Here is a 16,730-nt window from a genome sequence, read left to right as displayed (position 1 = left end):
GTAGTATTTTTATTTATAAAGGTAACAGTTTAGAAAATTTATATAATTTGCACTCAACAGTCAATTTGATACTGACTTTTACTAACATCTAATTTTAAATATGTTTAAACTAAATATATTTTTTAGTTTAACTAAATATTATTAAGTTATATTTTTAAATACCTTGAAGTAATTTGACCTTAGAAATTAAATGTTTTTATCATTATTTAGGTTACTCACTTTTTTTATCCTTTTTGTAAAATCTCTCATTGAACTATAACTTTAACAAACGAATCTGAAAATTAACTCATAGAAAGCTTGTATAATTAAAATATTCATTGTATACATTAGACACAATTTTATACAACAAACTTTTATTTTCCGTTAAACTAGTATACAGTAATAACGGAAATTTGCAGCTAAACTCACTTTTAAGTTAAATTTTTTTAAATATTTCAAAATTATAAACTCATTACAGTATAATCAAACTAAATTAAAACAAGTATCACAGATATTGTCTTGTACAAATATATCACTGTTATTGAGGTAACTACACGTTAATACCGCTTAGTAAAGGGTAAATATTAAAATCAACAATTAGATGTTAAAGTTGTAATCAATCTAATTTAACTGTACCTTTTTATAAATTACTTATCACGCCTAGCTATCAGTTAATAAATTTACATATTATAATTTAAGTAGAGATAAAAAAACGATTATTGATCAGCAACAAAACTCTTTATAGTTTTATTTACAAAGCAGTGAAGTGGTGTTTAAACTTGATTTCAAACAGTTTATTTACATTATAAAAAAAAAAACTGTTATTAGCTATTTTTTTAACTAATTTCATTCGTCTATACCAGGAGTCGGCAGCCTTTAGTAAGTCGCCGGGCCAAATTTCCTGAAAAAAAATTCTTACGGACCGCATTGTATAAAAAAAGTCTTTGCGCGGCGCTGATATTTAAAAACAGTTATAGTAATCAATATAAAAATAATATTTTAAAGCAAAAACTTGATAAATAAGCCATAATTGAGCACTAGTAAAGAGTAGTAATTAAATTATAGCCTAACTGTGAAATTTAACCGTAAAAAAATTCTTTGTAATGTTTTTTAAAAGAAAGTTTTAAGCTAAAAGTACCTCGCAGGCCGAAGATTTAGGCTTTTAGGGTCGCATTTAGCCCACGGTCCGCAGTTTGCCGACAACTGCTATAATGCTTTAAAGAAAAATTATCAATTTATATATAAAGATATATAAAGACGTGCAAAACGTTTTTAGTTTCTAATGCCGTTAATTTTTTTGAAGCAAAACATAAAGCTACAAACGTATTCAAACTAAAAGGTATCTTAGGGATGAAAATAATTGACTAAAGCAGTTTTTTAAAAAAGAGCAATATTGCCCCTTTTACGACGATTTCAGTAAGTTGAGGGCTAATAACTAGTAAGGCGGTAACAACTTACACTAGCTAGATAATATTTGCTTTGTAATGAACGGGGGCAATCAATTTTTAGTTTTCTAAAAAAGGGAGATTATATAACTAAGTTTGGAAGACCCTGAGTTAAGGGGAAGCTTTTCAGTTAAGAAAATGTTTTATTTAGTGTTACAAACTTAGCTGCTAATAACTAAACACACTTGATAGTAACCTTATTTAAAATCTCAGAGAACCTAAAATAGATATGTTTAGAAATGATAAAAAAAATTGTTAATATTTTGGTTTGTAAATAAACTTGCTTTATGCAAAACTAATATAGTTATAGTAATTTGAAAATATGATTTTTTTTTCAAATCAGTTTACTAAAAATTCATCTTTTTTATTACACAAATTAATTGCCTATCAAAACTATACAAAAACTTCGACAATATTTTAAAATTAAGCGCAGATATCCTTTTTAAAATGTTTATTTTTAATAAAGTTTAAACACATCACTTGATTTCGCCAAAAAAATAAAAATTCTGATAACTCAACATCATTTTTGGTCAGTTTTTCAGATGTCCTGCAAAATGGAAAACGCGCTTTTGCTCATTTCCGTAATACTCCTTCACTTTACCCAAGCCAGCTCGCAGGTGATAAGCGAACAGAGGGCAGTTGAATGCACGATGAAGCATTTCGTCAGGTTGAAGGTTTACATGAAGTTTCCGATCAGGGAAGAGAAAAGATACGAGCTCAAGCTGACGAGGGGCGCGGGCACGTTGGTGAAACTGAACTGGGTTCTCACGTGCGCCCACAACGTGGCGCCTTGGAGCGAAACGAGGCAGGACGGAAGCACGCGGGATTACACCTTTCACTGGGTGGAGGTGCTGGCGGGGACGAAGGACTACAACGACAAAAGCGAGAAGGCGCAGCGAATCAGCGCAGGAGAAGATGGCCTTATTGTTCACAAAAGGTTCAGCCCGACGCGCAAAATTTACGACGTGGCGCTCATTCGCTTGAAAAAAGCCTTCACCGAAACAAACACTGTAAGGGCCGCCAAACTGCTGGAAACCGGGATGAAGTTCGATGCTGACGCCAAGTGCGTCGTGCAGGGGTGGGGGTACAACAAGGTGGTCGCTTCCGGAGACGAAATGAAGTTTGAAAAAGACGTGCAGAACGAAGCGAGGCAGGGAAGAGTGCACCTTTTGAAAGGAGAGAAATGCGGTCACTACGCTCACAACAACGCTTCGATTTTCGATAAAAGTTTGCAGTTCTGCTACGGATGCGACACGGGTCAGTGCGAGCAGGCGGCAGGGGGCGACTCGGGAGCGCCAGTTGTGTGCGCTCTCGATGGAGGGGAAGACCCTTTGCACAATGGTGTCGTGTTCGCGGTGCACAGCTACGGGTGTGCGGAGGCGCGGGATAAGTGCCTGGCGAGCGGGCCGAGCGCGGGAACGGACGTGAGGAAGGTTAAGCAGTGGATTGACGATAAAGTTGAGGATAAGTGGTTTGCTAGCTTGGTTCCGTATGTAATGTTTGCTGTGATGGCTGGGTGGTATTTTTGAATAGAGTGATAAATATGTATTGTTTTTGTGATGTAAAGCCGGCTGTGAAATTAAATGTTGAACTCAATGAAACGCTACAAGTGCAAAAGTATTAGTTTACAATTTTTTTTAAAACAACCGTAACTTTAAATATTTATTTTAAAACTTATTATTTATATTTTTGAATGGAGAAGCTGTCGATTGTGTTATTTGTGTGATATGAAGCTGGTTGTTAAATTAAATGTCGAAGTCAATGAAACGCTACAAGTGCAACAGACTTTGTTAATATCTTTTAAGTAAAAATTATGAAACAGCCTGAATCTTTGAAAAAAAGTATCAAACTAGTATGAAATAGCCTGATTTTCACAAAATTTAAACTAAGTCTGAGAATATCTAAGTGTATAGCACAGGGGTCGGCAAACTGCGGCCCGCGGGCCAATTGCGGCCCTTAAAGGGTCAATCTGCGGCCCGCGAGCACAATTTTTTTTTGAATGGAATGCGGCCCGCGAAAGAAATTTCTGCGGCCCGCGAGCATGTAAATGTGGCCCACTGAGCAAAAATATATTCTAAGTTTTATTTTATGGTAAAAATGTTGTAGTTTATTTAAATTTTATTAGTTTCATTTCTTGTATAACATTTTGAGACTATTAAAACACTTCACTGCTTAGGGTTAAAAATGTAAAAAAGACAGATTAGCACTCGCGTTGTTTTTTTTTCTGTTTTATAATAACTTTCTTCTTACAATAACAAATTATAGTCTGAAAAATACAGTCTTAAAGGTACTTAAAAGTTATTTGTATAACACCTATTAAGTAAATGAACAAATTGCAAATGTTTTCCCCTGTGTACAAAAGTAATGCACAATAGTTAACAAAAATGTCATTTCTTTACAGTTAATATACTTTGTTTAGTATGAACTTGCACCTAAGGTATTTTATCACTATGTTTAAGTCTACACAAAATCATTAAAAGTAACATAATATGGTTTGTTTTATTAAGATTTTAACATATTTTTAATGTTGTATAAGTTTTCTGTGCACTTTAATTTAATTCCTTAGCACACCAATGTATAGAAATATTCATTCTTAGACTAATTTTAAAACATTTTTTAAGTTAGATTAAGTTTAATTTAAGCATAATTTGCGATTATAATTGTTTTTACATACAACATCTAAGAGTGTACAGACATATTTAAAACAGTTAATATGACATAACTAAATTAGTTTTTGTTCAGTATAATTTTTAATTTTACAAACAATACTTTTTGGCAATTTAAGTTAATTTATTTGCATTTCATTGCACACACACAAGTGATCTTTTTTGGAAATACCTATTTGATACAAACTAGATTTAGGGATGATAAATTTGTTCAGTCTGTGTATTATTAATCAAAATTGTTTAAATTTAAATAAATAAATGAATTAACTATGTCACACACTCAGACTAAGTCAGGCTAGTTTATAAACCTTTCGAATACCAGGCAAGTTTAGCCATTCTTCAGTTTTTGACTTAAACTGTTTTTTTGTTTTTAAATGTAACTTAAAAGTTTTTTGATCAGTCAGGCAGGATTTCTTGCTTTGAAAAGTGGCAAAGTAAACTTATGTTTCGTTCATTTCACAACTTTGGTTTTAATTATGATATATCTTAAGTTTTAAGTCTTGCAGCTGCTATAATTGGAAATATAATTTTTATTATTGTTTACATATAAATGTAAAGAATCATTATTGCAAAAAAAACCTTGAATTTTGAAAAAAAATTTGAAACTTGACATTTTAGGCTAAAAATCTGGAACTTGAGAATTTTCAAAAAAAACTTAATAGTTAAACTTAAAAGTAATTTAAAAGTGTTTTAAACAATTTTTACAGGTAAAGTAATGAAACTTCGACTTCACACAAAAGATCTATCATATAATACGTTTCTTTTTTTCAACAACTTTGTTTATTTAAACACAAATTTAAAGTCGACTAACAATATATTTTTAATTTGCTATACTATTTTAGACAGTTTTTTTACTTCAAACTTAATTTTATACTAAAAATAAACAAAAAAAAACTTGCACATTTAAAAACATGGAATAAATTTAGAAAACTTGGAAAAAGTTTCTTAATAACCTTTGGCAGCCCTGAAACTGTTTACATTCTTTCTAAGAGTTAAAAATAGCACAAATATTTTTAGTTTGACATAACTTTTTTATAAGTTTTCTGTGTGTTTTTAGTTTATTTCTACGCACATCAATGTACAGAGATGCTCATTTTTAAACTACGTTTGAAATAATACTGAAGTTAGTAAAAATACCTCAAATAAATATTTTCAGATGAGCAGCATTTGTTGTTGCTTTGATCTTGATAGATCGATTAAAGTCCTAATTTGATTTATTTGACTTTGAAATATCAGAAATTGCCTAAAAGCGACTTTTTGTTGTCACTGAAGAAATTAACACAAAACTTTTACTACCATCAACACAAACTCTTTAAAAAAATGTTAATTCTAAACGGTGTCTCCTTTAAAGTGTTTATTTTAGCTTTTGTATAACTAACCTTGACTATTTTTTCTGATAAGTTTATAGTTACTGAAAGTGATAGTGTGCTTTGTTAAAAGTGACTTAAGCGATTTGTTTTATTCGTTTCTTGCAACAACTCCTAATTAACGTTTTGTGATTTTTATAAACCGTCTTATATTTCTAATATATTCTTTTTAAAAAGCAATATTTTCATTGCAGATAAAGCAATAAATTATCTTCTATAATTCGTGAGTTTCATTTAAAACAGGGCTGCAAAACGAATAAACAAGTTGAAAAACTCACACTTCGTTAAACCTATTTAAGACATTTTAGAAAACTTAGGTGTACGTGTGAAATTTTTAATCATACACTTTGAATATATCGTTGAATTCTCAGAATATTTTTTATGGCTGTAGTGAAGTTTACTTACTATAATTTTTATTTTTCGTTTTAAAAATTTTGTAATTTTTTATGATGAAACTTTAGTTAAGTATTAAAGCTTTTGTTTTTTAAGAGCAAGTTTTTGGCTTTTTTAACTTTTAATAAACTCAGGCTGATTTTATGTAATTCAGAAATTTTTGCTATCAAAGTGAGAACCATGTAAAAGACTGATTAATTATTAATAAGGTATTTTATATTTGTATTTATGTAATTATATTTTAAGCATTAAATATGTTAAAAAATTCTTATATTTTTCTACATAACATATAAGTATTAAATTCATTTAGTTAACTTGTTACTGATTTTTTTAATAGTGCAAATTATTTAAAACGCAAAATCTATTTTAATCAGTTAAAATTTTTTTAAATATGAAAAAATGGTTGACAATATAAAAAATATATAAAAGTGACTTGTAGATGGTTTTAAAGCTTGGTTTTTATAGAGAGTTAGGTTGTAAGTAAAATAAAAAATATATTAAGTTAAACCTTATTAATTTTAAAAGATAGTTCATAGTTAACAAGTCTTAAGTATAATAGTTTATGAAAATTTTATTCCATTAAATATGTATAATCTAGATAGTTATTCTATATGTAGCTTGAAGTCTTAAAAAATAATAAACTGAATAAAAATATATTTTTTTGTTAGTATCACTAAAAATAAAACTGCGGCCCGCGAAGATTTTGGAAAAATGAAATTTGGCCCGCAAGCACCTACTGCCTGCCGACCCCTGCTCTAAATCAAGCTCAACAACACTATGGAATTTAATTCAAAGTGACAATGCTGTTGCTATAGTTTTCTTGAATTAATCTTGTTGGTACGTTGTTTGCTTGTTCAAATTCCACGTCTAAATTATTTTGCGCTATTTTCATTAGTTTTTTGCCTCTAAAATATAACAAGTTTAAATACACTATTTTAGGGATTTTGCAGCCGTTAAGGTCTCAGTTTACATTGGTTTTGTTTAGAAATTAAATTGAATTACTCTTATCAAGTAATAGTTATACAAATGATTATAATTGAAACATAATATCATTATCAAAATATAAAACTTCATCTACTAGCCGTCAAAAGTTCTAAATAATACTTAAACAAAGCTAAGAGTCTAACTTTGAAACGATGGTTTCAAATCTAAGATGTTAAATTAATTAAAAATTAAACCATTAATAAGTACACTTGCTCTGCCTATGCAGCTTTTAAATAGAAAATTTTCAAATGTCAAAATTTACGAAAAAAGTTTTGTGAATCTTTGAAAGTATATTTAAAATAAATGTTTTGCTCATAAAAAATAACGTTCTTGTTCTATCAATACTCATTTTTCATTGTTTTATAAAGTTTTTGGTTTTTTTTTGCATTAAGTTTTGTGCCCAAAATGATGAAGACATAAGTTCTTGAGTATTGGCAAATTAAAAAAAAAGTTAAATGTTAAAAGTTAAATGTTCATTTTTATTGTATTTTAATGCTTAGAAATTTGCATAAATAGTAATGTTTACAGTTAAGTCTAGTTTCCAGATAAAAACTACTTTAGTTTGGTTCTATCACTTAGGTAAACTTGCTGTTGTTATTATAAATGTAATTAACCCGAAATGTTTATGATGGTTTTATTTATGGTTTATGGTGTTGAATATTAAAACTAATAGAAGTTTACTAAAACAAACCTAAAGAAAAAATTTAATTTAATTTTTTTCTAAAATAATCAACTTGATGTAATCAAAGATTTAACCAAAGAAAAGGTGTTTCTATATTTTAATTAATATATTTGTTAGTTTACTCTTATGTTACACATATATTATTGTAAATAAGTTATAAAGTTTTTACATTTAATGTTTGTTTGATTTTTTACATTTAATTGTTTATAAAATTCTTTAAGTTTAAACAGAAGCTTCAAACTGAAATTTAAATGTAGCAGAAATATTTGTTATCAACATAGTTTAAATTTTTCTGATTATCAAAGCATTTAATAAGTTTTGTTCTTTCATTTAAATTTAAGCAACAAAAATCAAAACTGCGTTTAATATGTTCACTGGCTCTGCTTCTGCAGGTTTTTATTGGAAAGTTTTCAAATATCAAAATTCACGTAAAAGTTTTGTGTAAAACAAATTCGTACATATATTTTAAATGAAAAGTGTAATAAACATTTATAGTAAAGTTAGAAAACTATAGCTAAATAAACTTGTTCAAAATTAAAGTTACCTATATTTCTTTTTGCACTTACGAGGTCTTTTACCGAAACATAGTTTGCATCAGTCTTGATGATCATGAGTTTTGAAAGAATAAAAGATAATATTTTTCCTCTATTAATTGAGATCTCTTTATTTTTTGTGTAAAAATCAAAGCATAAAGTACTTTATTAACTTTATATACCAGCAATGAAGCCAACATTCAAGTGGCTGATGGTTCAGCGATTGTCAACCCGATTTGAGAGCCTCAGGTAGTGAGATTGACTCCAGCGCTTATCACTTTTTGTTGATAAAATTTTAGCAAATTATTTCAGCTTAAATTGTTCAATATCTTATATCATTCTTTTTATTTTAAAACATTATAAAATCGTAGTTTTAAAACAATTATTCAGGTTTGTGCTAGTTTGTATCCAAAAATTGATTTGGTTTTGGTTCAAGTTTTGTTTTTAGCTAAACTAGGTTAACTGGAACCATTTGTCTGAGTAATTTATTCACATATCATCGAATTTGATTTATGTTGTTAAGACAAACCAGTTACTTCGCTTTTAGGATATCAAAAATTTCATTAAGTATCATTAAGTTTTCAACAAAATGAATGATAATATGACCAATTTAATGGGTTTAATTTTTACTAAATAAAAGCACATACTATTTTAAAGTCTTTTTTAAAATTTCTATACGTAGGTCGGCCCTGAAAGCAAAAATCTGCGGCCCGTGATATACTTTTTGTCTAAAAATAAACCCTCATAAAACCACTAACAAGAATACTGTATCTTCACATTACTAGCGCTTTATTATTGCTGATTTTATCAAAACTTTGATTTATGTTGGATTGGTAACTACATTTGTTTTAAATAACAGTGGTCCGCAGAAGACAACTATTTAAAAGTGCAGCCCGCGAAGACCTTTTCTAAAGTAATTGGTTTGCGACTTGTAAAAGGCTGCTAATCCCTTGTGTAATACATTAGATTGACAGTTTATTAATTCTAAACCATTAAGCTAAATTTTAAATGATTCAGGTCGTCAGACAAGCAAGATAATGTTTAGTTTTATAATGAATAACTAGGTATATAAAAACCATTTCACTAAAATTCAAAAACTACGTGCAGGATATGAAATACTTAAGTTCTATTTAGTCATAAACACCTTTTTACGTTTTTCTAACAACAACACTCAAAGTTTCGTTAGTATATTCTAGCATTTACACTGCAGGAAATGTTCTATGTTTTTTATTAAATTTGCTAAGCAATGTTTTTTTTTTCTCAATTTCTTTCGTGTTTACAGCAATGAGTTCAAAACTAACAACTGTTTGATTATCAAATTTAAGCCTACTCTGAAACAAAACCTTAAAAAGAAATTTCAACTAATTATTTAAGTATGCTTTTTAGAGTCAAAAACGTTTTTTAATTTTCATTTTAACGTAAATAAAAACTGTTTGTCAGTAATAATTTAAAAAAAAGTTTTTTTTTTGTTTGTAATGACAATACCTGAAATCAAAAATTTTACAAAATACTTACAAAGTGTAATTTTACGTTTTATCTTTACTTCGACTAAAGTTTTTCGATTAATACAAATTAAGATATTTTTTTAATAGCGCTTAGGAACATCAAAATAATTTACACAGATAACACAATAAGATTATATATAGAATATAGGTTGAATTCACATACGAATAGTGTTTTCTGATAATGGAAAGATCAAGTTTCTAAATAGAAAGTTGGCTGAGACTTTATTTATCGACAGAAAACTTTAAAAGCCCTAATTAGAATTTACTAAATGAAATGTTTTAAAATATAAAAGTTTCATACTATCTTTTATACTATATGATTTTAGTTTTATACTAGTGTAAAGTACATTTCGTGTTTTATTAACAATGTTATGAAGTTTTTTGTAAATCCTATATGTAACTCATTTATTTTGTGAAAAACATTTTTTAATTTGTGTTTGTTGAATTTTGGTTTAAAAATGTTTAAGTTCATTTTTTGATATATGGAGTATTAAGTTTTAAACGAATACTTTCAATTCATTTGGATTTTACTTGCTTTAAAATTCCGTTGGTACTGTTGTTACTTAAATTTACTTTTATTTTGTTAAAAAACATAAAGTATTTATGTTTTTAATTTAGAACACCGTTTTTTATTTTATAAAATGATAATGTCCTGGACAAGACGTTAAAAGATATCAAATTGGTGTGCGACTCGATAACTGAAAGGTTTTTTCGTTCACCAGGTCTTAGGACCAAACATTTTGAGCGTTTTTGTTTGTCGTTCTATAAACTGAATACGTTTTGAACAAACGTTTGTTGGTATTATTGTCTGCTAAGCAGCTCTTCAGGTACATTTATAAAACAATGATCTAAAGCACTTTGTATATAAAGAAATTGATCACTAATAGTTTGATAAGTATTTATAAGTATTAGTTGTTTTTAGCGCAAAAATTAGCTAAAGTATAACTTAAATGCAACTAAATTTGGCATTTACGACGAAATAAAGATAAAAAAGTAAGGTAAATTAAAAGGAAGATTCAAAAAACATAAACTATCATAAAATAAATAAAGTAAGGTTATACTCAATTTAAAATAACGCGATATAAAGTGGGGGAACAGGACATAAGTTCTGTTCGCTGATTCAACGATCTTTCTCTGTTAGACTCTGCAATTGCAGTTCTTTCCAAGTTGAATATAGTGCACGCTTCTGGTGTGTAGGGGGTGTTTTTCATGTAGTTTTATACATGATTGTCCAAGAGATGTTAGTGTTATTTAAGTTGTTTTCTTTACAGAAGCCGACAACGTTATTTGTGTAGATTTGTTAGGACTTGTTAGGCATCAAGCTACGTTTGTGCGGGTTATATCTGGTCTTGAAGAATACAACAGTCGAGCATATGTATTCTTTAGTTGTATCGTGATGTGAAACTGTGGCTTAATAAATCCCTTTATGAAGAGACATTGACCGTTGAACGGACACTGAGTGGCTTTGCTGTAGTTAAGAGGTTATCAGCTCGGCTTGGTTGGATAGCAATTTATTTTTTTGTGTGCTTTGATAACTGTTTTAGGTTTGTAAAACAGCTGTATGTGATCTTGAGCGTGTTCTTGTTGAATGTCTTGTGTAGCTTGGAACCTTATGTGAAATGCGTGTTTATGAGGTGGAAGAATTGTTATATAACTTTGGTTGTGACCGAGTTGCAGTAACGGGAGTGTGGGTATATGAATTTTCGTTAAAAAAAAATAAAAAAAGTGCTATTGAACCAAGCCCAACTGACAAACCCTCTAACTGCAGCCACTCAATGTCCATTTAACGGTCAATGTCTACAGAAAGGATTATTTAAGCTATAGTTTCACAACACAATATAACTAAAGAACACATATACTTGAATGAATTGTAAAATAGAAATTTACTACTTCATGAATTTTAACCGTTGGTAAAAACTAATCTTAATAAATATTTGTTGATCAGTTGAAACATGTTTGAACTTAATTTTAGCTTAATGTCTAAAGTTTTTACTTTACTAAGTTGGTACAATATAAAACACTACTTAACTACTTATATTATGTGTAAACTTTAAACTCATGTTTGTTAAGTACTAAGCTAAATTGGTGTTTGTTTATATTTTTTATACGTAAACTGTAAATACTTTTTTATTTGATCAGTTATAGAAGTTTAACGAACTCAATAATTCTTCATACACCATTTCTTATTAACTAGTAAACTTTCAGAATAAATGTATAATTACAAATCCTTTTGACTTAGTCCTTTGTCTACTTTTACCACACGTTTTCCTAAAAAAACTTTTAAGTAAAAAATCTTTCATATACACAAGGGGTAATTACACTGCTGCCGCAAAAGATACAAGTTTGGCCTGCAAGCTTTTTTTATTTTTGATAAGATGCGGCCTATAAAAGGTTAACTGCAGTCTACGAATGATATATTTTAGCCCTCAAAGCCCAAGTATGGACAACAAAATAAAATTTTAAAATCTTATACTAGATAAATGGGATTTGAAATTAAAAGTAAAAAAACATATTAAGTAAAAGTTACGGTAAATTATCAACTTTAGTATATTAATCTATATTAGAACATTTTCAATGGCGGTCAACATCAGCGAATGTAGCCCGAAGTTTTTAAATCAAACACAAAATATTTTAGGATTTATAATGTATTTGAAAACTGTCAACATAATGTTTAATCATAATGAGTCGACCATGAGACCACCACAAGCCTTCGGTAGATTAAGACTTGTTCTGTCCAGATTAGGACTCATCAGACAGCAACAACCGAAAACCTAGCAGTCGTCAATCTATTACTATATTTGACAAGACAACTGGTACACTTGTATTAGACACGATCAACGAAAACATCGGCTACTGAGCCTAAGCCTGGAATCAGTCAATTCTTTACTTAGTGAACTACCGTTTGCTTACCTCGGGTGTATAATCTAAACTAGACTATAAAATTTTATGGAGATATTTAAAAATAATCAATACTAGTATGCGTGAGAGTGGTTATTATTAGGCATGTTATAGTGAGTACCAACTCTAGTATTTGCTATATATTTTGCTTAATCAAACATTGTTATTGAAGTAAAACTTAAACTTTTTTCATGAAGTTTAATTGCTTTTACGGATGGATATCGGCTAACTTTATATATTTTAAATATAAATTGTTAATTAGTACAACAATAATCTATTAAAGTTGTTTCTCTCATCTTTAAACATAGGTACACATAAATATTTTTCACCGAGGGTGTGGACTAAATAAATTAATAAAATTGTTCTAAAATTTATTCAGCGATTTATACGCACTAAATCTCAAGAGGCAGCATTTTCTACGCTTTGAAACAGCGGAGTTGCTGCCCGCTTGAACTGGACGTCTCACCAATAGTAGTGTTGTTCCATTTGTCTGCCAGGAAGTCCCTGTTGATGCTGGTTCATTGTGTTGTAACCGGGATACACTGGGTGTGTCTGGTGAATTGGTGGTTGCGCTGGGTTCAGCCCATGGTTCAGGTTCTGAGTGCAAAAAATACATTGTTTATAATATTTTGACATAATCTCAGGTCAACTGCTTTGCTTATAAAATTTTAAAGTTAGTATGTTTGTAGAAAAAAAATACTCCTTTTGCAACAAAATGTCATAAAATTTAAAAAAAGCAGCTCGTAAGTAAAACAGGAGATAAAATGAATATATTACTTAAAAATCACAACTACAACCACATGATTAAAAATATATTAAACAACCCGACTCACCATGTTACCCATTGTTTGGGCCAATTGTTCTGCCTCCAATTGCACTGAAGCCCTGCTTAGCTCTACCTCCTCCCTCGTCTTGTACGCTTCGACTTTGATGCTCATTGCACTGTTGTTAATTGCTGTGAGGGCAGCTTTAGCAGCGTCAGCAAAGGCATAGTGGACAAAAGCAAAACTTGCTTTTTCATTTCTGAACACTACCTGTAAGCATAAAACGAGTTTGATTAAGCAAAGTTTGAAAATACTGCTGACAAAATCAGAAAGACCTTTGGTTTAAACAATCAACTGGTAGAAAAACTTTTTTAATTGTTTATGTTCAGAGCACAAAAAGTATGAACTTGATTATTAAATCATTTTAATTAGAAGTTAAAGTCCAGGTTTCTTATTGATTTGTATTAAAATTTTCATGGAATGTTACGAAAAAATATTCACTTACTATCTAATGAGTTTATTTCACAAACTTAAGGCAAACAGTTTAAATTTGTTATTGAGTTTATAATCAAAATTACTTTTACCCAACATAAATTACACTAAGAAATGCTATATTTAGTATTTAAGTAATTTAACGAGCTGATTGGACAAACCTTAATATCCTTGAGGGCCCCATGGGCTTCGAAGATTGGTCGCAGATGGTACTCTCTCATCCACGCCGCAAGGTTCTTCACGAACAGCGTGCAGTGCTTTGCGTTGACCTTCCTCTGCTCGTTCTGCTTCGTCAGCTCAACTTTGCGCTCAGTCTTTTTCTTGGCGCGTCCAACGTACAACTGATTTTCTGTTGATTGAACTCAAAAGTAATGGGTACATTTAAATAAGTAAAAGTACCAAAAGTATGCTTTGGTTTTACGTAGTTTGTGTAAAATTATGAAACTACTTTCTACAACATTACATAAAGTAAAACATTCAACAAACCTTCAACAAAACTGTTGTTGAGAATTCTCACTGCATTAACTGCTGATTGGTGGTTAGTAAAATCCACGAATCCGAATCCTCTGCTGTTGCCTGCATTGTCCTTCATTATCTTAACACTTGTCACTTCTCCGTGTACCTAAAATCATGAGTTGTGTTGTTAACTAATATCAATTTGAAAAGTATATAGTTACGCGCAAGTTTAAAACAAAGTAGCTTAAGAATATCACAAGACTTGCTTTAAGTACTAAAAAAAGAGCTTAGTATGAAAACAGGATAATAAAAAGTTATTTACTTCGAACTTTTCTTTCAACTGCTCTTCAGTGAGAGAGGTGCCAAAGTTTTTGACGAAGCAGTTGGTGAAGGTTTCGTCACTATTATTTGCTCGCCTCTTCCTAGGTTTGTATGGGCAAACGACAACCTACAAAAGTGTATAAAATTTGTTTTAGATGAGCCACATGAATAAAAAAAAAATTTTAATTATAATCATTTATTGTCACTATGTTTGAAGCAACTTGGTACTAAGTTAAATAAAGGATATAATAAGATATACTCTTTAACAGCATAAAAAATTAACGCCCCAGTAGAATAAAGACTTAAAGTAAAAGTATACGCAGATATCTTATTCTATATTTGTGTTTTTTGCTCTATGTAATCAGTTTAAAAAGCCTTATTTCAATCAAATATAAAACCATGCATATATTTTGACTTAAACAAATAACTTTGTTCAAGCAAAATTACGCTTTTTTTAATCCTTAAAAAAATATAGAAAGTTATCTTATTTTTAAGATCAATTAGTCATTTAGGATTTTAGAGTTATACTTAAGAAGAGAAAACCGAAAAGCAGCACATATACTTGAAACCATATATTTTTTGAAACACAATTTACTTACGTATTAAAAACTGATTAAATAAAATTATAAACTAAGGAAACAAGTACAAAAATTGTAGTCTCAGACATACTTTATAAAAAATGTAGCTTGAGTTTTAGAAGATAATATCAAACTTGCTAAAGTGCGCAGATAAACCGTTATGCGAGTGTAGAATTATAACTATTTTTAAAACAAACCTTTTGTCCATCAAGTTCAGTCTCATTCAATTTCTCGATGGCGTTAGAAGCAGCTTCTTCCTTTTCGAATTGGACGTAGCCGTGCTTTTGAGATGGCGTACCGTCCGGGTAATGACCTTGCATGATCTATTTGTAGTAATACAGTTTTATTTTATATTAAACACTTACCTTTGCAAATATGATATCAATTAAATTAATAAATGTGTTGAGCAACTGTGATACTAAAGTATTTATTTTGTTTAAAAGCCCAAGTTGAAAGTTTAATTCATTTCACTTAGGTAATAAAAAACACTGCTTAAAAAGCTACGTAATTTATTTCTTAAAATTAATTGCAAATAAAATTAAAGCAAACGTACTTTAAAAGATAGCACAGCGCCATAAGCCTCGAAGGTTTCCTTGAGCTTGCCCTCATCGTAATTGTTCGGAAAGTTCTTCACAAACACATTGCAATTGTGCATACCTGACGTAAGAGTGTGGGAGCTCCACATCACTCGGATCTTCTGGCCTTTCATCATGCTCCCATTGAACTTCTTAATGGCTGCTTCAGCTGTAATATTACGATGTTTTATAGAAGCTTCTTAAAAATTTTAAAAAACTTTACAAAAGTTACATACCTTAACATCTTAACAACAAGTATAAACATATAAGTAGACATGAATTTACAACTTAAAAACGTATGATTCTTTAAGAATTTTTTTTTATCGTTTTAAAAATTTAGTTAGCCTTATACAAATGCAAACATTATTATATACAATACATCAATCTTACCATCAGCTTCTTGGTGGTAGTTCAAGTAGGCGTGTCCGAGCGACACATTGCTTGAGATGTCCCTACATAATCTGATGTTGTGAGCATTGGTAAAAGTGCTGCTCAGGTCATCCTTCTGCACATCTAGGTGAAGGCCTCCAACCCACAAACTGTGATTCGAATTATCGGTACTATCCATATTTTTTTATGTTTTTTAAAGTTTATTTTCCAGCCAGTTGTATTACTATCATAAATCTACTATAGGTTATACATTAGTAAGTAAGCTAAGATTTGCTACCTTATTAATAAAAACAGCAAACTTAAGTAAATTAACTTACCCTGATTTACATTAAAATAGTCTTAGTTCCTAAGTTATTCTATTAGTATAATTGAAATACATAATTTTATTATAGTTGGTCTAAATAAAGATTAAATACTTAAAAGTGGTAGTTTAATAACTATAAAAGAAAGATCAATCTACCTAATTCAGTCGGAGTTTTCAAAAAAATTCCTACCTGAGATATTTTGCATTCTATACAAGTTTTATATGTTATAATAATATGTATATACATATATTTGTAGTCTATACAACAAACTAGCCTGTATAACCTGACTGACTATATAGACTTATACATTTAACTGTTTGGTAATCTACTTAAACTTATACATTTTACATTCATACATTACAAATTTAATGTGGAACAAATTTTTGCTTTTAATTTT

The 16,730-nt window shown here is 29.6% G+C and overlaps 2 protein-coding genes across 2 annotated transcripts; one reads left to right on the top strand and one right to left on the bottom strand.

The window, feature by feature from the left end:
* The first annotated feature begins 1,978 nt into the window (after nucleotides 1–1,978).
* On the top strand, nucleotides 1,979–2,953 carry LOC145836340 (mast cell protease 1-like). Its single transcript, XM_082944149.1, has one exon. The coding sequence runs from the start codon at nucleotides 1,979–1,981 to the stop codon at nucleotides 2,951–2,953; it is 975 nt and encodes a 324-aa protein (XP_082800275.1).
* Nucleotides 2,954–12,914: 9,961 nt separating this feature from the next.
* LOC145836339 (polyadenylate-binding protein 4-like) lies at nucleotides 12,915–16,206 on the bottom strand. Its single transcript, XM_082944148.1, has 8 exons — nucleotides 16,029–16,206; nucleotides 15,617–15,807; nucleotides 15,261–15,386; nucleotides 14,487–14,612; nucleotides 14,195–14,330; nucleotides 13,870–14,057; nucleotides 13,286–13,486; nucleotides 12,915–13,049 (listed from the first exon to the last, which is right to left on the bottom strand). The coding sequence occupies exons 1-8, from the start codon at nucleotides 16,204–16,206 to the stop codon at nucleotides 12,915–12,917; spliced, it is 1,281 nt and encodes a 426-aa protein (XP_082800274.1).
* Between the last annotated feature and the right edge of the window lie 524 nt (nucleotides 16,207–16,730).

This window comes from Thalia democratica, chromosome 5 (genome assembly GCF_965202585.1).
Source record: "Thalia democratica chromosome 5, ktThaDemo2.hap1.1, whole genome shotgun sequence".
In the NCBI taxonomy this organism is placed as follows: domain Eukaryota; kingdom Metazoa; phylum Chordata; class Thaliacea; order Salpida; family Salpidae; genus Thalia; species Thalia democratica.
Note: the sequence above shows the minus strand (reverse complement) of the source record. Positions and strands in the feature narration are given on the sequence as shown.

Coding starts and splice junctions, on each gene's coding strand:
- LOC145836340 (XM_082944149.1), top strand. CDS start 1,979: ATGGAAAACGCGCTTTTGCTCATTTCCGTAATACTCCTTCACTTTACC.
- LOC145836339 (XM_082944148.1), bottom strand. CDS start 16,206: ATGGATAGTACCGATAATTCGAATCACAGTTTGTGGGTTGGAGGCCTT. Junction 15,808..16,028: donor CTACCACCAAGAAGCTGATG/GTAAGATTGATG, acceptor GTAATATTACAG/CTGAAGCAGCCATTAAGAAG. Junction 15,387..15,616: donor GCGCTGTGCTATCTTTTAAA/GTACGTTTGCTT, acceptor TACTACAAATAG/ATCATGCAAGGTCATTACCC.